This window comes from Myotis myotis, unplaced genomic scaffold, assembly GCF_014108235.1.
Source record: "Myotis myotis isolate mMyoMyo1 unplaced genomic scaffold, mMyoMyo1.p scaffold_m19_p_3, whole genome shotgun sequence".
In the NCBI taxonomy this organism is placed as follows: Eukaryota; Metazoa; Chordata; class Mammalia; order Chiroptera; family Vespertilionidae; genus Myotis; species Myotis myotis.
Window position 1 is genome coordinate 207,789,304 of NW_023416335.1, and position 24,038 is coordinate 207,813,341.

Sequence of the window (24,038 nt, forward strand, 5' to 3'; positions counted from 1 at the left end):
CTGCCCTCTGCCACCCGGGAGCAGGTCTAAGCCAGCAGGGCGTTATCTCCCGAGGGTTCCCAGAGTGTGAGAGGGCACAGGCCGGGCTGAGGGACCCTCCCGCTTCCCCTCAAGTGCACAAATTTTTGTGCACCGGGCCTCTAGTTAAATAATAATAATAAACATGCATAGGTGAAATATCAGTCATGAATTGCACCTTAATATGAAAATCTAATGTTTGGGGGTGGAGGCAGTTTTAATACTCATTTCTGTATTCAAATCATTGGGGTTGGGGGATTGGGTGTGTGTTGTTGTAAGCAGCAGAGCCAGGCCCTAAGGGAGAGGACAGGAGCCCCCCCCCACTCGCCCCACTGTCCCTGCAGCCCCTGCCCTGCTGTTCTCCCCTAGATGAAGGCAGGGGTTACTGGGAGGCAGGGTGCCCAGGGTGTCCATGGGGTGTGTTCAGGAGTCACCGGATGGGTGAAACTCGTAGGAACACTGAATTGTCTGTTTTCTCTCTTGCCCACTGCAAACCAATGAGAAGCATCTATCCCAAGACCTTCTACTCCAACTTCAAAAACCTAGAGGGCTATTGGCCAAAGTCTACGCGCCTCTGCTTTGAAGTGGAAACATGGGAGGATGGCTCATTTCTTGACTATCAAAATGGTGTCTTTCGAAACCAGGTATGTGCCGCATGATGCTGTCATCAGAGGCAGGAGCTAAGCCAGGGAAAGATGTGGGGAGATGATAATATGGAAAATGCCAGAGGCTTCTTCCCACAACACTGTCCTATGTTTTAGCCCTGGATGCCCCTGCCTGACCCTCCCAAATTACCATAGGCCAGCAGTCACCAACGGGTGGTCTGTGGACCACTGATGGCCCATGAGGTCTGAAAGGTTGGTGACTGCTGCCATAGACAATGGCATTTGACTTATCCACAAGGCCTCCTCTAGTCACTAGAGTCTATTGAACTTGCTGGCCCTCAGTCTCCACCTCTTTCAGGTACTTCAAACTGTCTTGGAGGAAAGGGCATCTAGGCTTGGCTAAAAGTGCTGATAGGCTTATGTGTATAGAAAAGAGTACATTCGATTGGACTCACATACATAAATGCTTTTTCCATATTCAAAAGCAAAATTTTCATAAAGGCCTGTTTCACCTCCCTGTCCTCTTTCTCAGTGTTTGCTCTACTGTTATTAGAATTCAGCCACTCAGCCAAATTAGCAAAATGGGTCTCAGATCTAGATCATACATACATCAAAGTAAGCACTGTTCTTAAAGCATTCTCCTTGGGAGCTCAGGCTGTGGGCCACCTCAGAGTTAATGCTCACATCCCGACATTTCTCTGATAGGCTATACATAATCCTCTGTTATGTACTCTGGTTTATCATAAGGAATCTCCCACAGGCTAAGCTTGATACTCACGATGTTGGTTGTAGGAGAATTGCAAAAATGAATGTGTTTGCCATACTTTAAATACCTGGATTAGAGCCACAAAAATGTGAAATGCTATCTCTATATATATAAAAGCCCAATGACTGAATGGTGGAATGACTAGAACGACCAGTCAACCAGTCACTATGATGTGCAATGACCACCAGGGGGCAAACGCTTAATACATGAACTGCCCCCTGGTGGTCAGTGTGCTTCCACAGTGGGAATGGAGCTTGGCTGACTGGGATGAGCAGTGCCCGCACAGAAGGCCGATCCTCACAGGCTGCGCCCACACACAGGTGCAAAAATACGTGCACCAGGCCTCCAGTCTATATATATATAAAAGCCAAGCGACCTGAACCCCGGAACGACCAGCTGCTTTGATGCACACTGTGGCCCTGATCAGCCCCCCCATACCCTAATTGGGGATGGGCCAGCCAACCCCCCAAACCCCCTCCCCTGGGCAGGCCCCACTCTGATCAGCACCGGCCACTCCAATTGGTGGCAGGCTGGCTGGACCCCACCTGTCCCTGAATTCGTGCAACAGGCCTCTAGTTATAAATGAGATACACACACACACACACACACACAATAAGGAACATAGCATGTCTGTGAGATCTGGCATATGAAGGGTTGGGAAATATTAAAAATACTAGAGACTCTGAACCCTTTGAAAGCACAAACTAACCAACTAATGCTGAATTGACATGCAGACCTAGTTAAGCTGAGTTTTGATGGGAAAACATGAGATTGAAATCTCATTAAAATGTACTTAAATACGCATTACAAGGTTTTCCCCATTTTTTTTCCTACAGCAATGGCAGTTTCCCAATAATTGAAAAGTGATTCTCTTCCCAGTAATGTAGTTGTCACTTACTGTGTGTTTTCTTCTTCGTCTTTCTCTGTGCTTTCAAACACTTAAAATGCTTGAGCACTTTCTTTTCAGAAAGTTACGACATTACCCTTAAAAATAATTTAATTTTAGCCGAAACAGGTTTGGCTCAGTGGATAGAGCATCGGCCTGTGGACTGAAAGGTCCCAGGTTCGATTCCGGTCAAGGGCATGTACCTGGGTTGGGGGCACATCCCCAGTAGGAGATGTGCAGGAGGCAGCTGATCGATGTTTCTCTCTCATCGATGTTTCTATCTCTCTCCCTTCCTCTCTGTGAAAAATCAATAAAATATATTTAAATAAATAAATAAAAATAATTTAATTGTAAATGCTCATTTAAAGGTGTCTGTGCATCTGCTATGCCCCTTTCCCTAGGAGCCAGCTCTGAGACATTGTTCAGCAGCTGTTCAATGTTCATTATCTTTAAGCCCAGTACCAAGTGCAACTGGCGTCTGTTACACGCTGGGTCTAGTTTTCCTCCATCTTCCAGGGCTTCGTGGAATAAGAAACGAATCTAGTACAAATGAAGAGTAAATGTTTCTGGGCAACAGTAGAGTTAGCAAGCGGATTATTTATCCACAGACGCACATCAGTCCGCTTGAGCAGGCGTTCGGCACATTGGAATGTAAAGGGATCAGCCTCCTGTGTTTGAAGTCAGTTTTCCTTTGCTGTGTTCTTTAGAATGAGGGTGGGGGCCTAGGTGTCCTTATCAAGCTGTCGTCCATGGCACGTGCCTGTGAGGGAGCCCGGGCCCTGCTGTGCCCTCGTGCGGGGCAGTCCCGGGCGAGCATGAGTGTTTGGTAGAGGAGCCCTCACGTTAAACAAAACCACCGTAGAGTACAGTGTACAGTTGTGTTGCTGATTTTCCTGTGAAATATAAAATATTTTAAGCTATTTTTTTCAAAAGTGGTAACATCTTAATGCAAATAAAAACCTTTTTGGTGTTGTAAGATTTAGCTTATGAATCGTTCAACTTGAAGTGAAAGAGATGACCAGGTCATTGTTAATGACTCAGTCCATCAACAATATATGTATTTTTGTAAAGGAAAAGGACTTGTAGATATTTAATATATTTTTATTGATTTCAGAGAGGAAGGGAGAGAGAAAAAGAAACATCAATGATGAGAGAGTATCATTGATAGGCTGCCTCCTGCCCACCCCCTACTGTGGATTGAGCCCGCAACCCGGGCATATGCCCTTTGCCGGAATCTAACCTGGGGTCCTTCAGTCCACAGGCTGATGCTCTATCCACTGAGCCAAACCAGCTAGGGCAGCACTTGTAGATATTTAATCAGTACAAGATATATGTCTGTTTTGCAGAAATAAAATGGTGCTTAGAGATTCTCTTTAAATATTTTTTGTGCTGAAATGCATTTTCTGTTGACCTGTGGAATGTTCTGTACAAAACTGTATGGTCGAACTGTTGGGCTAGATACTTACGTTTTTTAAAATCTGGACTTAGCCAAGTATACGTGACCATGTTAAAAATAGTATCTTTGTTATTAAAATGTTGATTGCAAAAAAAGAAAAAAAAGAAATAGGGTCTAGGACAGTTGGGGCTGCTGTGGCCAATGCCTTATGGGGCCCTAAGAAGTGCTCTGCTGGCTGGGTCCTCCCCCAGCTACCCCTTCCTCTTCCAGGCCCAGGATGTGGAATCCCCCAGAGGAGAACCCACACCCACTTCCTGCCTGCCTCCCGCCTGCTCTGAGCCAAGCACTAAGGTCTCCTGTGCAGCATCCAGCACACGCCAGCCCTCCCTTCTCCACCCAGACTGCAGATGTCTCAGAGCCCCTCTTGATGGACATGGTGTCACTGGGCAGTACTTTCCCGTAGGAAGCGTAATCAGGGTCACTCAGGTCATGTAACCTTTTCTAGTACCCAGGGGTCAAACTTTCAGAGAAATCGCTCAATTTAATGTTGATAACGTACTTTGTAATAGATCTAAGATATTGTTTCAACATATCTGTAATAATAAAAGGGTAATATGTTAATTAGACCGGACGTCCTTCTGGACACCATTCCTGATGTCCCTCCGGACGAAGCCGGGGCTGGGCAAAGCCACCTGGGTCCCGATGCCTGCCAGGGGCCAGAGGAGGGAAGCCGGTGCCGGCAGCCGGGCGAAGTAAGGCCTACTCTTGCACGAATTTTCATGCATCGGGCCTCTAGTAGTTAATATAAAAGTTCTTCGTGAGATAGTTTACACTCTTCTTCCATACCACGTCACGGAGATAAGGAGTGTCTTCCGTATTTGTCCCACACGTCAGTGCAGGCGAGCCGCATTTCAAGAGCACAGCAGACACCTGTGCTAGTGGCTCCCTGTGGGCAGCACGGCTCTGGGCCCTCCAGGCAGACAGCACCCAGGGAACAAGCCTGGACCCAGCGGCCTGGCCTGGAGCGGGCCCTCAGGATGTTGCAGTTCTTGGGTGCGTGTGGGAAGGGATGCGGAAATAAAGCATCAGGGAGGGGAGGAGTTTACAAAGGGATGAATAGCTCCACTGGGGATGCTCAGTGGGTGAGCATCGACCCCTGGACCAAGAGTCACTGGTTAGATTCCATTCAGGGCACAAGCCCAGGTTGCAGGTTTGATCTCCAGTGGGGGGTGTGCAGGAGGCAGCTGTTCCATGCTTCTCTCTCATCAATGTTTCTCTCTCTCCTTTCCCTTCCTCTCTCTAAAAATCAATACAAATAGCCCTCGCTGGTTTGGCTCAGTGGATAGAGAGAGCATCAGCCTGTGGACTGAACGGTCCTGGGTTTGATTCAGGTCAAGGGTACGTGGCCAGGTTGTGGGCTCAATCCCCAGCAGGGGTCGTGCAGGAGACATCCAATCAATGATTCTCTCTCACCATTGACATTTTATCCCTCTCACTCTTCTGATCTGAAATCAATAAAAATATATTTTAAAAAATAAAAATCAATAAAAACATATTTTTTAAAAAATAAAAAGGGGATAAATCAATCAACAACATGACCCTGAGACTATTGCTCCCTGTCCCCTGGTGCCCCCCCGCCCCCCCAGTCCTATCACATGCCTGCTCTGTCACATGCCTGCTTTGTTACGAGGGTCCCCCCACCCTCTCTCCATCTCTCCCAGTTGTATCCTGGCCACGCTGAACTCTGCTTCCTGGATTGGTTCCATGAGAAGGTTCTGTTTCCTGATGAGATTCAGTGTCCTGATGCACAATACCATGTCACCTGGTACATATCCTGGAGCCCCTGCTTCGAGTGTGCAGAGCAGGTGGCTCGCTTCCTGAATGAGCACGAGAACGTGGACCTGAGCATGTCCGCCGCCCGCCTGTACTTGTGTGAGGACGAAGATGAGCGGGGGCTTCGAGATCTGGTTGCTGCAGGGGCCAAGGTGGCCATGATGGCTCCAGAGGGTGAGAGCAGAGGGAGCTGGGGCAGGAATGGGGCAGCGGAGGGGCGGGGGGGGGCTTGTAGAGGCACCCAGGGAGAGTGAGTGGCAGGGGAACTTGGGAAACTGAGGCAGGAGTGAAGATACCTGGCAAGGAGGAAATTGGGCCCTGAGTGGGGTTGCCCAGGGGAAGCTCAGGAGAGAAAGGCTCCTAGGCCTGACCTGCCTGCTCTCTCCCCTCTTTGCTGCAGACTTTGAATACTGTTGGGATAACTTTGTGTACAACGGGGGATGGGACTTCCCGTATTGGAAGAAAGTGCGAAGAAATTATGGTCGTCTGCAGCAGCAGCTTGATGAAATCCTCTGGTATGAGTTTCCTCCCGCGCCCCCCCCCCCCCCCTTACCTCCCACAACCTTCACCTGAGTCTGGGCCTCTCTGCTCCTTCAGGTGCCTCCCCACCCCGACCCTCCCTCCCTCCACCCCTCAGCGCCTCCCTCTCCCCCAGCAAAGGTGCTCCCCCCTCCTCGGTCCTCCCATCTCATCACATTAACCAAATGTTGTTATTAAACCGAACACAAGTGGTCATGAATGTGTATGAGTGTGGCCATCAGAAGACTGAGGAGACAGAGAATGCCTGCGTTCGGTGGCTACGGCTTCCTTAGTAAGAAACTGTAGCCCAGCCCCTGTGATGTGAATGCGCCTAGTATTAAGAGTAACTATTTTTTAAAAATATATCTTTATTGATTTTAGAGAGGAAAGGAGAGGGGGAGAGAGATGGAAACATCAATAATGAAAGAGAATCATTGATCTGCTGCCTCCTGCACACCCCACACTAGGGATTAGGCCCGAAAACCAGGCATGTGCCCTGATGGGGTGTCGAACCATGATCTCCTGGTTCAGAGCCCGCTGCTCAACCACTGAGCCAACTGGTCGGGCTGAGCAGCTATGCTTAATTAGGCCTTTGTTCACGATGTAAAAGCTCTTCCTGCTCAACTCCCTTTGTCCTCAGGAAGGTCCTGATAAGTTGCTAATGTCTGTGTGTTTTTGTATCCTCAGGGACTGAGGAAGATTCATGACTTTATTTTTGGGACAGAATGATGTCTCCAAGCGGCTGGCTCCCGGGGCTGAATGGAAGAGCCTTGCTAAAACTGAAGCAGCACAGCTTTCTCTCCCTGAAGCTCCCCTCCCCAAGTCCCTCTGCAATAAAAGGCTAATGTGCAAATTGTCCCCTTGACCGGAAGTTCAACCAGGAGGGAGGGCCCATCCGCCAACCCCTCAGGGCCTTCCACCTCCCCCCCCAACCCCCCCAATTAATGGAACCAAAGTTTACTGGGAGAAGCCAGTCCTGGAGAAGGGATAGCTGGGGTTCCAAGTGCAGGCCGGTGTCTGGAGCCTCCTTTCCATGTGACGGGGGGAGTAGTCTGGTGTCCAAGCTAATTAAAGTCTAATAGTCCATGTGTGGAGGCCAGGTGGACACAGGGGTGGGCTCCCCCAACACAGGAAGGAACGTCAGGAAGCCATTGCTGCCAGGGAGAAGAGAGAGGGCGAGAGGAAGTGCGGGCCTTTTACTTTAGGGGGTGGGCAGTCTTGCTAGCTCCTAATTGGTCTTTTCAAAGAATTCTGCCTAGGCAACATCCTTGGGATTGGCTTATATGCCTTACTGCCTTGTGATTGGTTATCTGCATGCGATCTCAGCAGTATCCATACATTTTAAAGTTCATGCCTCTCTTGCAAGTGCCCTTCCTTCCCCACCCAGTTGGGTGCCTTAGTAACTCCGCCTCATTGGGTTCCCGGTTCTACTTCCTTTGCCGTGGTCCCACCCCTACCTACCGGCTTCCTTCCGTCTCCTCACAAGGAGGGAGGCACAGGTGTGGACCACACTCTTGACTGACTGGGTCATCGAACCAGGCAAAGTGGTCGGCTCAGAATCTCTCCTCCGCCTGGAGATGAAGACCAAAGCAGAAGGTCAGTCTCAGAGATCCATGGGGACCTCAAGGGCATCTTCTCCCAACAGCCCCTCCTGCTCCTGGCACACCTGCACTCTGCCCAGCTCAGGTGGTGCAGGAACCCTCCAGGCCAGTGGGAGCGCTGTCTCCATGCAGCCCAGCCGCCCTGGGTAGTCGCTTGCCTCCAACAGGTACGTCCAGGTGTTAGCTGCAGAGCTGGGCGATGACTCTGAAGCCAGACAACCAATGGGTCCGGGCTGCCTGTCACTACTTGAGCCAGGTCAGCAGAGACAGGGTTGAGTCGTATATGCGAGTTTATTCCAACAAGGCCGGCAGTGTGGGAGAGCGGCAGGTCATCCATGAAAATCCGCTCTTCCCCATAAACCAGCTACTGATATTGGGTAGAAGGACAGAGATTACATGGGAAGTAGGAGTGACAGCCATGGGGAGCAGGCCAGGGGAATGATGCAGGCTACAGGCAGTGCAGGCTGGGAACTGGTAAGGAACGGCGTCTCGGAACTGGATTGTTTCAGTAACAAGGTGGTGAATCTTTCCATGATGATCGGCAGTTCTCGAAAAAGGAGAATGGGCTGCATTCCCAGGTTAACTCCCATGTCCCGGGGATACAAGTCTCAGCCAGGTCAGCATGTGCTTCCTCTAATCAGAACAGAACAGCCACCACTACCAGAGCATGATTCATACTTCTTACAACTACAGCTAGTCCCCACTCCTCGATGTCTGCCCCTAACAACTCCACAGTCACGTGGGACCAACGAGGCTCCCAGCTCACTGCTAGGCCAGCCTCAGGATACATGAGGTCTGGGTCCTCGGGGCCCACTGTGCAGCCGCCTGGAACCCCTGTGTCCTGTCAGCGAGCTGGGGGAAGAGGGGGAGAAAGGGGCAGGTGACCAAGCTAGCTGCTGCTGAGGAAGGTCCCACAAGCTTCCATATGGAGTTTATTTCCACATCTCCTGGCCAGGACTGTCACCCAGCCACACCTGGCAGCAAAGGAGTTCAGGAAATGGAGCCTTCATGCTGGGTAACTGGGTAAGCATCAGGGGCTATACATGCTGAAACAGGAGCATTAACACTGGGACATGCGTCGTCTCTACCACACATGTGAGATTTTCAGCAGTAAATGGGAAGCATGCATGTGCTGGATTGGAGAGTATCCCCTCCACATCACGTCCTGCTCAGAGCCTCAGAATGCACCCCTATTTGGCCATAGGGTCCTCGCAGATGGAGTCATTTAGGGTGAGGCCATATGAAGTGTGTGTGGGGCGGGGGCGGGGGGGCTATTCTAATCTGACTGGTGTCCTGTAAGAAGAGGCGACATGGACTCTCAGGGGGTAGCCATTTGAGGACAGGTTGGAGGGAGGTTCTACAAGTCCAGGACTTAGGGCCACACCAGGGGGACAGGCCCAGCTGTAGCAGACACAGCAACCTTCAGAGAAAGCACAGCCTGCGGACACCTTGGTCTCAGACCTCTGTCCTCCAGAGCTGTGAGAGGATAGCTTTCTGCTGCTAAGAGCACCCGGTGTGTGGTAATTTGTTAAGGTTAGGGCCTGGCCGGCATGGATTGGTGGTTGAGCATCAACCTGTGAACCAGAAGGTCAGGGTTCGATTCCCAGTAGGGGCACATGCCCGGGTTGCGAGCTCAATCCCCAGTGGGGGGCATGCAGGAGGCAGTCAATCAATGATTCTCTCTCATCATTGATATATCTCCCTCTCTCCCTCTCCCTTCCTCTCTGAAATTAATCTATATATATAAAAGCCTAATATGCTGAGTGTCTGACCATTTGACTGTTTGACCAATTGCTATGACACACACTAACCACCAGGGGGAATACACCCGACCAGTAGGTTACCTTGCTGGTGTGGTCCTGCCACTGGGGACTGGGCGAGATAGCTGGACATGCCCTGGACACCTCGTGTGGTACCTCCCCAGCCAGCATGCCTCCCGGATTGCAAGAGGGCCCAGGCCAGGCCGAGGGTCCCCACTGGTTCACAAATCTGTGCACCAGGCCTCTAGTAAAAATACATTTACCAAAAAAATGCTGGATCTGGTGGGTGGCTTTGGAGCCAGGGAGGCTGGTTCTGGTCCTCCCCACTCTGCCCCCTCCTAATTGAGTGGCCCTGGGCAAAGCCACCAGGGTCTCCATCTCCCACGTCTGCCAGCGCTCTGCTGAGATTCCAGGATGGTTAGTGATTGGCAGCTCCTCCCATTCCCATGAGGGCTGCTCTCAGCGGGGAGCCTTGGACAACATGTGCTCTCTGCTGGTGTGGGGCCCTGTGAGCAGATCCAGCCATTCCCTCTGCTGTGAGGCCAGAGTTACTGAGCTCCTGCCAGCAGGCAGCCCGCGTCCTGCAGCTTCTCCCTCACACTGACCTGTCAGTGCGGACCGTCTCCTGAAATCAGTCCCTCTGGTCACCTCCTGAGGCAGAGAGGAGGGTCATCTGACAGCTGGGGAAACTGAGGCCCTGAGGAGCCATTGGACTTGTCCAGCAGCCCCCAGCTGGGAAAGAGCCCGGCACAGGCTCCTGACTGTACAGGGGAGGCCCTACCTTCCCCCCTCGGGCCCCCTTCTCCCCTCTCCCCCCAGGACGTCTCCTGCTGCCGACTCGAAGGACCAGTTCTCACTGCTCCTGCCTTTAAAGATGAGGGTGACCTGTCCCACAGCTTCTTGCTGGTCCCCAGTGCTCGTGCGGCCTTGACCAAAGTGGTGTGGCCCTGGGAGAGCGTCGGGCAGCATCACAGGCCTGGGTTAGAGTCCTGGCACCTGGCTCTGCCACCCACCCGCTGTGAGGTGTCAGGCAAGGCCTTTCCCTCTGAGCCTCGGCCTCCCCATCTGTGCGATGGGTATCAGGGCCCGACCTTTGGGGCTGCTTGGGAAGCAAAGGTGTGTGAAAGCCCTCTGCAGCCCGTGAGTGTGGGCTCACACATGTGAGTATCTCCTGATGGTAATTAGGGGTCAGCCAGTCATTCTTTGGTTTCTTCAGCAGGTCTTGATTGAGATCACAGGATGTGCCAGGCTGAGGGAAGGGCTGGGGATTACTGTGTCCTCAGGCCTTTCTAATTCCACTCCCTGGAGAGGACGCTGGAGGGAGGGGCTTCCCTGCAGACAGGATCCCTCTGCCCTTCCCAGGACCTGGCCCAGGCAGGATGCAGTGCAGGCAGCAGCTGTCTGTCCTGCCGTGTCTCTGTGGAGCCTGAATCATGCTGAGCGTGCCCCTGGCAGCTGGGCATCCTGCACACGGCCTTCCAGGCAACCAAGGCTCCAGGTCTCTCACCACAGGCTTCTGCTCACATGTCCGGACCCCCCGGTCACAGCCTCACACAGGACTGTGAGGGACTGGGACTGAGTCCTTTAGTGAGAGACATTGGAGGGATAGAGAATAAGGACAGTCATACGCTTGTGACCAAAGCAGTAGGAGGGGACTGAGTCAGGAGGACGCAGAGCCAGAGGGAAGACTTGATAGACCTGAGGAGATGGAAGTGACCTGAGGAGATGGAAGAAGAGGGGAGAGGGGAGGAGGGGAGAGAGGGGTGGTGGGGTGGGGTGGGGTGTGTGGGGTGGGGTGGGGTGTGGTGGGGTGGGGTGGGTTGGGGTGGGGTGTGGTGGGATGGGGTGTGTGGGGTGGGGTGGGGTGGGGTGGGGTGTGTGTGGTGGGGTGGGGTGTGTGGGGTGGGGTGGGTTGGGGTGGGGTGTGGTGGGGTGGGTGGGGCAAAGCAGGGCCGGGAGCCAATGGTGGGAGACACGGGACAGGAATGAGATCAAGGACAGAGGGCTGGGTTGTCAGGGGACTGTGGCCGCCATGGAGGGGCTGAAAGTCAGCTTTTTTTCAGGACAAGCCCTGTGGGAGGAGGAGGACAGTGTGGGCCTGGTCAGCCGCTCAGTTGATGCTGTTTAAACCGGGCCCACACCCCACACCCCCAGCTCAGCTCTCGGGGGTTGTCTTCTCCTCCTGGTCTCCTCCAAGCCTCAGATGGTGACCCACGTCCACTCATCACGCCTCAGTCCCAGGGGGCAGAGAGAGGACTGGACCAACCACAGAACTTTCAAGCCTGTGCGTCCTCTCCATGGACAATAGCAGGGACTGACCATGAACGGCAGCTGGTGGGCAGCCCAGAAGTCAGGTTCCAGTGGTGTTTCCTTCCTGTGGAGACCCTGTGGGTGTGGCAGAGGGAACAGGCTGCCTCTTGGATTCCTCACTGTAACACATAGAGAGTAACCATGACTGATCTCGGGGGCTGTAGTGACAGTTAAATGTGGGGCATTTGGGATAATGTCTAACAAAGAAGATAGTTAGTCTCCAACAAAGGATGAGGTAATAATAAAGAAGAGGGGAAGACTCTGGTTCAATCAATCAATTTTCAAATAATCCTTCCGTCCTCCAGCAGTTTCTGCTCACACCATGTGCAGCCTTGTGCTGGGAAGAAGTGGTGATAAGAAGCATTAGGGGTCTCAGCAGGTGGTCAAGGCTGAGACCCAGGACAGGGCTGACCCCTGCTCCGGACCCCCTCCTCCTGCCTTCCCTGATGGGGACTCCCTCCTTATCCTCTCCCAGCTCCTGCTCTGACCCCTGTGTGATCCTCCTGTCTCCTGACCCTGTGCCTCGCCTGGCCTCTCCCCAGGACTCCCAGATGTCCTGTGGGCTGCTGCCCTCATTTCTGTGTCTCCTCCCTCCCCTGCTGCAGGTGTGCCAGGGAGAATGCCAGCCCCAGAAGCGATGCCACCATGCCCCAGTGAGCAGGGCATATTGAGAGGGGCCTCCATTCCCTTTGCTTTAAATTCACTCTGCCTTTAGGTGCAGACTCACTGTGTCTCAGGACCTGGGCGAAGCCCCTTTCATCCCCAAGCTTGTCCAGACTGCACCAATTCTCTCAGCAGGGAATGACTACTGAGCACCAGATTGCTGAGGCAAAGTTCTTTTTCCCTTTTCCCAAGGTTGCAGGGAGACAAGATTCAGCCCGGATTCACACCCTCCCTCTCTGCCCCTTCCCTCCCTCCATTCTTTCCTCTCTCCTCCCTGCTTTGCTTCCCTCCATCTGCCCAGAGTGGTGTATCCTCCTTTTTGATCCTGTTTCTTCCTCTCCGTGCTCCCTTTCCTCTTCTTTGCCCTCATGGCTGCCTCTTTCCTTCCCTTCCAGCTTCCCCTTTAACTTCATTTCAACTCACTGAGAACATAAAAGAAGGCCCATAGGAATGGAGATATATCCCATGTTCATGGATGGAGAGTTTCAGGGCCTCAGAGACATCTATGCCTGCCAAGATTGCTCTACACATTGATAATAGGGTATCGCATGAAACATGAAAAGTTTGTCCATCAGTCAGCTGGTTTGGCTCAGTGGTTGAGCATGGACCCGTGATCCAGGAGGTTCATGCATGGGCACCTGCCCAGGTTCTGGTATCTTTTCCCAGTAGATGGTATGCAGGAAGCAGCCAATGAATGTTTCACTCATCACTGATTTTTTTTTCTCTCTCCCCCTTCCTTCCTGATTTGAAATCAATTTATAAAACATATTTTAAGGAATGTTTTCGCATAAATTCATGTAGATCTGTACAGGCCAATAGAACTTCCAAGGTGAGGCTAAGGTGGATGGGCGTACCAGATATTGGATCTACCCTGAATCTCTGGAAGATCAGTGGGGTAGTCACCCAAGCATGGACAGGTGAGGCAATGGAGCATATGAGAGAGTCAGAGACCACACACACACACACACACACACACACACACACACACACACTAAGGTTGTGGCATTGCACACCAGTAGGACAAAATGACAGGGAAGGAAAGTCATTAAATGTCCTTGTATTGGCTATTCAATACAAAATAAAAAATGACATGCCTATGTCATGTCATATACATACATGATAAAATGAATACATTTGAAAACATTAAAAATTAAGGCATGTATACATGGAAAGACTTCATGAAGTGAGACCCTAGCCACACATTGAAAGAAAGCGTTTGCAGTGTAACTGACAAGGGTCACTATCCAGCTTGTCTGAAAGCTCTCCTAGAGCAAGAGGGACAGGAGGCTGCCTGCGGTGTCCTCCCCACCCTGTGAAGGCAGAGGGACCCAAGCAGAGGACCAAGCCCAGAACGAGGAACTCAACGCACATCTGTCCCTGATCCAAGGTCCACACGTTCCCGTCATTCAGCCGGAGGCAGGTGGAGAGCCTGCACTGGGCTCAGGCTTGGGCTGGGTGCAGGGTGGTGTGGGGAGGGCTCCAGCCTGGCCCTCCCAGGGGAGCAGGGCCTGTCTCATCCCCTCTCCCTGCCATCATCACTTTCACTTTCCTTTTGCCAGCAGCCTGGGTCCTGCTGCACAGAGGAGCCTGTCACCAGCAGAGGTCAGCTCTGTCCAGAGGGAGGGCCCCAGAGGAGGAGGGAAGGTTGGTCTGAGGCTGAGGAAGATCACACCCAAGGACCCGCCCACCCCCCCACCCCTCACAGCCAAAGCTGGAAGGAGGTGGGGCCCAGCTAAGAAGGCGGGAAGTTTGTTTATACAGGGACTTTCCTAAAACCTTAGCCTGTGAGCAGAAGTGCAGCACCAGCGCCGGGGACCAAGGGCAATGCAGCAGCAACAAGGGAACCAAGACTTCACTCCGGTGCCCTGGCCCAGGTACTGCCCCCACTCTGTCCTCCTCTGTAGCCCTTTCTATTTGGGGGCCCTCAGGTGACGCTGTCCTCAGCCTTGTCCTCCCCCTGGTCTAGCCTGGCTTCTTTCCCGCTCTGGGCACCTTCTCTGCAGGTCCCACTCCATGGGGGCTTTGCCCTCTCCTGGGGAAGCCTCCACAATTGCTTCTGAATGGCCCCTCCTGCCCCTCGCCCAGGCCTGTTGTCCACTTGGTCCTCCTCTCAGTCTGCCAGTTGTGGGCTGGCTGTCCCCTCCCTGCCCGCGGGGCTGCTGCTCTGTGGCCTTTCCTGTGCCCTCTTGGCCATGAGACTTGCACTAAAGGTTGAGTGGAGCACTGGGGGCATTTGGCTTGAAGCACTTGGATCCACTTTCTGTGCTACTGACCCCGATATCCACTCAGAGTGAGAGGGACTCGCTGAGCAGGACATGAAATCCTGTCTCCCAAGGTGCTGGCACTGTGAGCAGAAGAGCAAAGTCAGGCTGTGCCCAGAGGCATCCCCGCCCTCGCGTTTATAGTGCAATGAGGGAGAAAAGCCTCTCAGCCAATGGGGCCCCGCTGCCAGCTGACGTCATGCAAGGGCTGGACATGGCTTTGCCTGGGCAAGGGACTGGCTCTGTCACTCAGCAGCCCTGTGACTTGCACAGGCTACTCCCCTCTCTGTGTCCCGTTCCCTCCTCTATAAAATGGGGTGAGGCCCCTGAATTGGGGAGGAATAGAGGAGTTTAGATACAAGGAGCTCTTAGAACATTAGCCAGAGCCTGTGTATTTAGGTGTTAGCCTGACATTAAATAATAATAATAAACATACATAGGTGAAAGGTGAATCATGAATTGCACCTTAATATGAAAATCTAATGTTAGGGGGTAGAGGCAGTTTTATTACTCATTTCTGTATTCAAATGACTGGGGTAAGGAGCTGGACGTGTACTGTTGGAAGCAGCAGAGCCGGTCCCTAAGGGTGAGGACAGGAGCCCCTCTCCTCTCCCCACCCCCCCGCCCCACTGTCTCTGCAGCCCCTGCTCTCCTGCTCTCCCCCAGCTGAAGGCAGGGGTTACTGGGAGGCAGGGTGCCCAGGTTGTCCATGGGGTGTGTTCAGGAGTCACTGGATGGGTGAAACTCATAGGAACACTGAATTGTCTGTTTTCTCTCTTGCCCACTGCAACCCAATGAGAAGCATGTATCCCAACACCTTCGACTTCAACTTCCAAAACCTAAATAGCTATGGGCGGAAGTCTACCTTCCTCTGCTTTGAAGTGGAAAGATGGAAGGATGGCTCATTTCTTGACTATCAAAATGGTGTCTTTCGAAACCAGGTATGTGCCCCCACGATGCTGTCATCAGAGGCAGGAGCTAAGCCAGGGAAGAATGTGGGGAGATGATAATATGGAAAATGCCAGAGGCTTCTTCCCACAACACTGTCCTGTGTTTTAGCCCTGGATGCCCCTGCCTGACCCTCCCAAATCACCATAGACCAGCAGTCACCAACGGTTGGTCTGTGGACCACTAATGGCCCGTGAGGGCTGAAAGATTGGTGACTGCTGCCATAGACAATGGAATTTGACTTATCCACAAGGCCTCCTCTAGTCACTAGAGTCTATTGAACCTGCTGGCCCTCAGTCTCCACCTCTTCCAGGGACCTCAAACTGTCTTGGAGGAAAGAGCATCTAGGCGTGGGTAAAAGTGCTGATAGGCTTACGTGTATAGAAAAGAGTACATTCGATTGGACTCACATACATAAATGCTTTTTCCATATTCAAAAGCAAAATTTTCATAAAGACCTGTTTCACCTCCCTGTCCTGTTTCTCCGTGATTGCTCTACTGTTATTAGAATTCAGCCACTCAGCCAAATTAGCAAAATGGGTCTCAGATCTAGATCATACATACATCAAAATAATCACTCTTCTTACACCATTCTCCTTTGGAGTTCAGGCTGTGGGCCACCTCAGAGTTAATGGTCACATCCTGACATCTCTCTGATAGGCCGTATGTAATCCTCTGTTATGTACTACTAGAGGCCCAGTGCACAAAAATTTGTGCATTCGGGGTGGGGAGAGGAGGTCCCTCAGCCCGGCCTGTGCCCTCTCGCAGCCTGGGACCCCTCAGGAGATAACGACCTGCTGGCTTAGGCCTGCTCCCGGGTGGCAGAGGGCAGGCCTAATCCCTAGGTGCAGCCCCTGGTCGGGCTCAGAGAAGGGCCGATTGGGGAGTTGGGGCACCGCCCCCTGTCATGCACAGAGCAGGGCAGATCTGGAGGTTGCAATGCCACACTCAGTCACGCTCAGGGTAGGGCCGATTGGGGGGTTGGGGCACCGCCCCCTGACACACTCAAGGCAGGGTCGATAGGGAGGTTCGGCGCCACCCCCTGTCACGCACAGAGCAGGGCCCATCAGGGGGGTTGGGGCTCCGTACCCTGTCACGCACAGAGCAGGGCCCATCAGGGGGGTTGGGGCTCCGCACCCTGTCACACCCAGAGCCCGCAGGGCGATCAGGGGTTTGGTCGCTGCCCCCTGTCACACTGATCCCGGTGCTGGGAGGCCTCTCGGCTCCGCTGATCTGGGGGTCCTGAGGCCTCGAGGCTCTGCTGATAACTGGGCCAGGAGGCCTCTCAGCTCCGCTGATCCCGGGCCAGTAGGCCTCTTGGTTCTGCTGATAACTGGGGCTGGGAGGCCTCTCGGCTCCGCTGATCCCAGGGTCCTGAGGCCTCTCTGCCCTGCCGCTTCAGGGCTGTTTGGCTTCGCTCTGCTTGGAGCCTGAGTATGCAAATTAACCGCCATCTTTTAGCTTCTATAATTGAAGCATTGTATCTTTTGGAGTTGTTGCTTCAGGAACTCAGAGCCCCGCAGCTGCAGACGGGGAACCTTGGCTTCCTCCATCGCTGGGGCAACCAAGCCTCCTGTTCTCAGCTGCCTGGCTGCCTGCCACCATCTTGGCTGACAGTTAATTTGCATATCTCGCTGATTAGCCAATGGGAAGGGTAGCGGTCGTACGCCAATTACCATGTTTCTCTTTTATTAGTGTAGATGGTTTATCATAAGGAATTTTCCACAGGCTAAGCTTGATATTCAAGATGTTTGTTGTAGGAGAATTGCAAAAATGAATGTGTTTGCCATACTTTAAATACCTGGATTAGAACCACAAAAATGTGAAATGCTATCTATATATATAAAAGCCTGCTGACCGAATGGCAGAATGACTAGAATGACCAGTCAACCAGTCACTACGATGTGCAATGACCACCAGGGGGCAAACGCTTAATACATGAACTGCCCCCTGGTGGTCAGTGCAATTCAACAGTGGGAGCGGAGCTTGGCTGACTGGGATGAGCAGTGCCCCCACAGTAGGCTGATCCTCACAGGCCGCACCCCCACACAGGTGCAAAAATACGTGCACCAGGCCTTCAGTCTATATATATAAAAGCCAAGCGACCTGAACACCAGAACGACCAGTTGCTTTGATGCACACTGTGGCCCTGATCATCTCCCCCTCCCCCCCACTGTAATTGGGGGTGGGTCAGCCAATCCCCCACTGCCCCTCTCCTGGGCAGGCCCCACTCTGATCAGCACCCACCACTCCAAATGGTGGCAGGCTGGCTGGACCCCACCTGTCCCTGAATTCGTGCAACAGGCCTCTAGTTATAAATGAGATGCGCGCACAAACACACACACACACACACACACACACACACACACACAGAAAGGGACATAGCATGTCTGCCAGATCTGGCATATGAAGGGTTGGAAAATATTAAATATACTGGAGACTCTGAACCCTTTGAAAGCACAAAATAACCAACTAATGCTGGATTGACTTGACAGACCTAGTTCAGCTGAGTTTTGATGGAAAAACATGAGATTGAAATCTCATTAAAATGTACTCAAATAGCCATAACCGGTTTGGCTCAGTGGATAGAGCGTCGGCCTGCGGACTGAAAGGTCCCAGGTTCGATTCCGGTCAAGGGCATGTACCTTGGTTGCGGGCACATCCCCAGTAGGAGGTGTGCAGGAGGCAGCTGATCGATGTTTCTCTCTCATCGATGTTTCTAACTCTCTATCTCTCTCCCTTCCTCTCTGTAAAAAATCAATAAAATATATATTTTTTAAAATGTACTCAAATACGCATTACAAGGTTTTCACCATTTTTTCCCTACAGCAATGGCATTTTCCCAATAATTGAAAAGTGATTCTCTTCCCAGTAATGTAGTTGTCACTTATCGTGTGTTTTCTTCTTCGTATTTCTCTGTGCTTTCAAACACTTAAAATGCTTGAGCACTTCCTTTTCAGAAAGTTACGACATTACACTTAAAAATAATTTCATTGTAAATGCTCATTTAAAAGTGTCCGTGAATCTGCTATGCCCCTTTCCCTAGGAGCCAGCTCTGAGACATTGTTCAGCAGCTTTTCAATGTTCATTACCTTTAAACCCAGAACCAAGTGCAACTGGCGTCTGTTACACGCTGGGTCTAGTTTTCCTCCATCTTCCAGGGCTTCGGGGAATAAGAAACGAATCTAGTACAAATGAAGAGTCAATGTTTCTGGGTAACAGCAGAGTTAGCAAACAGATTATTTATCCACAGACGCACCTCAGTCCACTGGAGCAGGGGTTCGGCACATTGGAAATGTAAAGGGATCAGCCTCCTGTGTTTGGGGTCAGTTTTCCTTTGCTGTGTTCTTTAGAACGAGGGTGGGGGCCTAAGTGTCCTTATCAAGCTGTCGTCCACGACACGTGCCAGTGAGGGAGCCCGGGCTCTGCTGCGCCCTGGCGGGGGGCAGCCCCGGCGAGCATCAGTGTTTGGTAGAGGAGGCCTCACGTTAAAAAAAAAACCACCATAAGTACAGTGTACAGTTGTGTTGCTGATTTTTCTTTGAAATATAAAATATTTTAAGCTTTTTTTTTTGCCATAAGTGGTAACATCTTAATGCAAATAAAAATCCTTTTTGTGGCCGAAACTGGTTTGGCTCAGTGGATAGAGCGTCAGCCTGCGGACTGAGAGGTCCCGGGTTCGATTCCGGTCAAGGGCATGTACCTGGGTTGCGGGCACATCCCCGGTGGGAGATGTGCAGGAGGCAGCTGATCGATGTTTCTCTCTCATCGATGTTTCTAACTCTCTCTATCTCTCTCCCTTCCTCTCTGTGAAAAATCAATAAAATATATTTAAAAAAGAAAAAATCCTTTTTGTGGTTGTAAGATTTAGCTTATGAATCATTCAACTTGAAGTGAAAGATGACCAGGTCATTGTTAATGACTCAGTCCATCAACAATATATGTATTTTTGTAAAGGAAAAGGACTTGTAGATATTTAATATATTTTTATTGATTTCAGAGAGGAAGGGAGAGAGAGAGAGAAACATCAATGATGAGAGAGTATCGATAGGCTGCCTCCTGCCCACCCCTACTGTGGATCGAGCCCGCAACCTGGGCATATGCCCTTGACCAGAATCTAACATGGGGTCCTTCAGTCCACAGGCTGATGCTCTATCCACTGAGCCAAACCAGCTAGGGCAGCACTTGTAGATATTTAATCAGTACAAGATATATATCTGTTTTGCAGAAATAAAATGGTGCTTAGAGATTCTCTTTAAATAGTTTTTGTGCTGAAATGCATTTTCTGTTGACCTGCGGAATGTTCTGTACAAAACTGTATGGTCGAACTGTTGGGCTAGAATACTTATGTTTTTTAAAATCCGGACTTAGCCAAGTATACGTGACCATGTTAAAAATAGTATCTTTGTTATTAAAATGCTGATTGCAAAAAAGAAAAAAAAAGAAATAGGGTCTAGGACAGTTGGGGCTGCTGTGACCAATGCCTTATGGGGCCGTAGGAAGTGCTCTGCTGGCTAGGTCCTCCCCCAGCTACCCCCTGCCTCTTCCAGGCCCAGGATGTGGGATCCCCCAGGGGAGAACCCACACCCACTTCCTGCCTGCCTCCCGCCCACTCTGAGCCAAGCACTAAGGTCTCCTGTGCAGCGTCCAGCACACGCCAGCCCTCCCTTCTCCACCCAGACTGCAGATGTCTCAGAGCCCCTCTTGATGGACATGGTGTCACTGGGCAGTACTTTCCCGTGGGCGCGTAATCAGGGTCACTCAGGTCATGTAACCTTTTCTAGTACCCAGGGGTCAAACTTTCAGAGAAATCGATCAATTTAATGTTGATAACGTACTTTGTAATATATCTAAGATATTGTTTCAACATATCTGTAATAATAAAAGGGTAATATGTTAATTAGACCGGACGTCCTTCTGGACACCATTCCTGATGTCCCTCCGGACGAAGCCGGGCCTGGCAAAGCCACCTGGGTCCCGATGCCTGCCAGGGGACAGAGGAGGGAAGCCGGTGCCGGCAGCCGGGGGAAGTAAGGCCTACTCTTGCACGAATTTTCATGCATCGGGCCTCTAGTAGTTAATATAAAAGTTCTTCGTGAGATAGTTTACACTCTTCTTCCATACCATGTCACGGAGATAAGGAGTGTATTCCGTATTTGTCGCGCACGTCAGTGCATGTGAGCCGCATTTCAAGAGCACAGCAGACACCTGTGCTAGTGGCTCCCTGTGGGCAGCACGGCTCTGGGCCCTCCCGGCAGACAGCACCCAGGGAACAAGCCTGGACCCAGCGGCCTGGCCTGGAGCGGGCCCTCAGGATGTTGCAGTTCTTGGGTGCGTGTGGGAAGGGATGCGGAAATAAAACATTAGGGAGGGGAGGAGTTTACAAAGGGATGAATAGCTCCACTGGGGATGCTCAGTGGGTGAGCACCGACCCCTGGACGAAGCGGTCACTGGTTAGATTCCATTCAGGGCACAAGCCCAGGTTGCAGGTTTGATCTCCAGAGGGGGGTGTGCAGGAGGCAGCTGTTCCATGCTTCTCTCTCATCAATGTTTCTATCTCTCCTTTCCCTTCCTCTCTCTAAAAATCAATACAAATAGCCCTCGCTGGTTTGGCTCAGTGGATAGAGAGAGCATCAGCCTGCGGACTGAACGGTCCTGGGTTTGATCCAGGTCAAGGGTACGTGCCCAGGTTGTGGGCTCAATCCCCAGCAGGGGTCGTGCAGGAGACAGCCAATCAATGATTCTCTCTCACCATTGACATTTTATCCCTCTCACCCTTCCTTTCTGAAATCAATAAAAATATATTTTAAAAAATAAAAATCAATAAAAACACATTTTTTAAAAAATAAAAAGGGGATAAATCAATCAACAACATGACCCTGAGACTATTGCTCCCTGTCTCCTGGTGCCCACCCCTCAGTCCTGTCACATGCCTGCTCTGTCACATGCCTGCTTTGTTACGAGGGTCCCCCCACCCTCTCTCCATCTCTCCCAGTTGTATCCTGGCCACGCTGAACTCTGCTTCCTGGATTGGTTCCATGAGAAGGTTCTGTTTCCTGATGAGATTCAGTGTCCTGATGCGCAATACCATGTCACCTGGTACATATCCTGGAGCCCCTGCTTCGAGTGTGCAGAGCAGGTGGCTCGCTTCCTGAATGAGAACGAGAATGTGTACCTGAGCATCTCCGCCGCCCGCCTGTACTTGTGTGAGGACGAAGATGAGCAGGGGCTTCGAGATCTGGTTGCTGCAGGGGCCAAGGTGGCCATGATGGCTCCAAAGGGTGAGAGCAGAGGGAGCTGGGGCAGGAATGGTGCAGCGGAGGGGGGGGGGGGGGCTTGTAGAGGCACCCAGGGAGAGTGAGTGGCAGGGGAACTTGGGAAACTGAGGCAGGAGTGAAGACACCTGGCAAGGAGGAAATTGGGCCCTGAGTGGGGCTGCCCAGGGGAAGCTCAGGAGAGAAAGGCTCCTAGGCCTGACCTGCCTGCTTTCTCCCCTCTTTGCTGCAGATTTTAAATACTGTTGGGATAACTTTGTGGACAACGGGGGATGGCAGTTCACATATTGGAAGAATATGCGAAGAAATTTTAGTAGTCTGCAGCAGAAGCTTGATGAAATCCTCTGGTATGGGTTTCCTCCCCCCACCTCCCCCCCTTACGTCTCACAACCTTCACCTGAGTCTGGGCCTCTCTGCTCCTTCAGGTGCCTCCCCACCCCGACCCTCCCTCCCTCCACCCCTCAGCGCCTCCCTCTCCCCCAGCAAAGGTGCTCCCCCCTCCTCGGTCCTCCCATCTCACCACATTAACTAAATGTTGTTATTAAACCGAACACAAGTGGTCATGAATGTGTATGAGTGTGGCCATCAGAAGACTGAGGAGACAGAGAATGCCTGCGTTCGGTGGCTAGGGCTTCCTTAGTAACAAACTGTAGCCCAGCCCCTGTGATGTGAATGCGCCTAGTATTAAGGGCAACTATTTTTAAAAAATATATCTTTATTGATTTTAGAGAGGAAGGGAGAGAGAGATGGAAACATCAATGATGATGCAGTGGTTCTCAACCTTCTGGCCCTTTAAATACAGCTCCTCATGTTGTGACCCAATCATAAAATTATTTTCGTTGCTACTTCATAACTGTCATGTTGCTACTGTTATGAATCGTCATGTAAATATCTGATATGCAGGATGGTCTTAGGCGACCCCTGTGAAAGGGTCATTCGACCGCCAAAGGGGTCGCGACCCACAGGATGAGAACCGCTGTTAGAGAATCATTGATCTGCTGCCTCCTGCACGCCCCACACTAGGGATTGGGCTCGAAAACCAGGCATGTGCCCTGATGGGGAACCTTGACCTCCTGGTTCAGAGCTCATTGCTCAACCACTGAGCCAACTGGTCGGGCAGAACAGCTTTGCTTAATTAGGCCTTTGTTCACATGGTAAAAGCTCTTCCTGCTCAACTCCCTTTGTCCTCAGGAAGGTCCTCATTAGATGCTAATGTGTGTTTTGTCTCCTCAGGGACTGAGGAGGAATCATGACTTTATTTTTGGGACAGAATGATGTCTCCAAGCGGCTGGCTCCCGGAAAACTGAAGCAGCACAGCTTTCTCTCCCTGAAGCTCCCCTCCCCAAGTCCCTCTGCAATAAAAGGCTAATGTGCAAATTGTCCCCTTGACCAGTTCAACCAGGGGGCGGGGCCCGTCCGCCAACCACCCAGGGCCTTCCACAACCACCCCCAACCCCCCCAATTAATGGAACCAAAGTTTACTGGGAGAAGCCAGTCCTGGAGAAGGGGTAGCTGGGGTTCCAAGTGCAGGCCGGTGTCTGGAGCCTCCTTTCCATGTGACGGGGGGAGTAGTCTGGTGTCCAAGCTAATTAAAGTCTAATAGTCCATGTGTGGAGGCCAGGTGGACACAGGGGTGGGCTCCCCCAACACAGGAAGGAACGTCAGGAAGCCATTGCTGCCAGGGAGAAGAGAGAGGGCGAGAGGAAGTGCGGGCCTTTTACTTTAGGGGGTGGGCAGTCTTGCTAGCTCCTAATTGGTCTTTTCAAAGAATTCTGCCTAGGCAAAGTCCTTGGGATTGGCTTATATGCCTTACTGCCTTGTGATTGGTTATCTGCATGCGATCTCAGCAGTATCCATACATTTTAAAGTTCATGCCTCTCTCGCGAGTGCCCTTCCTTCCCCGCCCAGTTGGGTGCCTTAGTAACTCCGCCTCATTGGGTTCCCGGTTCTACTTCCTTTGCCGTGGACCCGCCCCTACCTACCGGCTTCCTTCCGTCTCCTCACAAGGAGGGAGGCACAGGTGTGGACCACACTCTTGACTGACTGGGTCATCGAACCAGGCAAAGTGGTCGGCTCAGAATCTCTCCTCCACCTGGAGATGAAGACCAAAGCAGAAGGTCAGTCTCAGAGATCCATGGGGACCTCAAGGGCATCTTCTCCCAACAGCCCCTCCTGCTCCTGGCACACCTGCACTCTG

The 24,038-nt window shown here is 51.7% G+C and overlaps 1 protein-coding gene and 1 long non-coding RNA gene across 2 annotated transcripts; one reads left to right on the forward strand and one right to left on the reverse strand.

Annotated features, from left to right (window-relative positions):
- Window positions 1-500: 500 nt before the first annotated feature.
- Window positions 501-23,220, forward strand: LOC118650761 (DNA dC->dU-editing enzyme APOBEC-3F-like). The gene is made up of 7 exons (XM_036299056.1): window positions 501-662; window positions 5,393-5,678; window positions 5,905-6,019; window positions 15,421-15,559; window positions 21,562-21,847; window positions 22,074-22,188; window positions 23,075-23,220. Exons 1-7 carry the CDS (start codon window positions 516-518, stop codon window positions 23,079-23,081), a joined length of 1,095 nt encoding a protein of 364 aa, XP_036154949.1. The 5' UTR covers window positions 501-515; the 3' UTR covers window positions 23,082-23,220.
- Window positions 6,979-8,235, reverse strand: LOC118651330. The gene is made up of 3 exons (XR_004966198.1): window positions 7,690-8,235; window positions 7,485-7,594; window positions 6,979-7,177 (listed from the first exon to the last, which is right to left on the reverse strand). It is a non-coding gene; the product is annotated as an uncharacterized LOC118651330 (long non-coding RNA).
- Window positions 23,221-24,038: the final 818 nt, after the last annotated feature.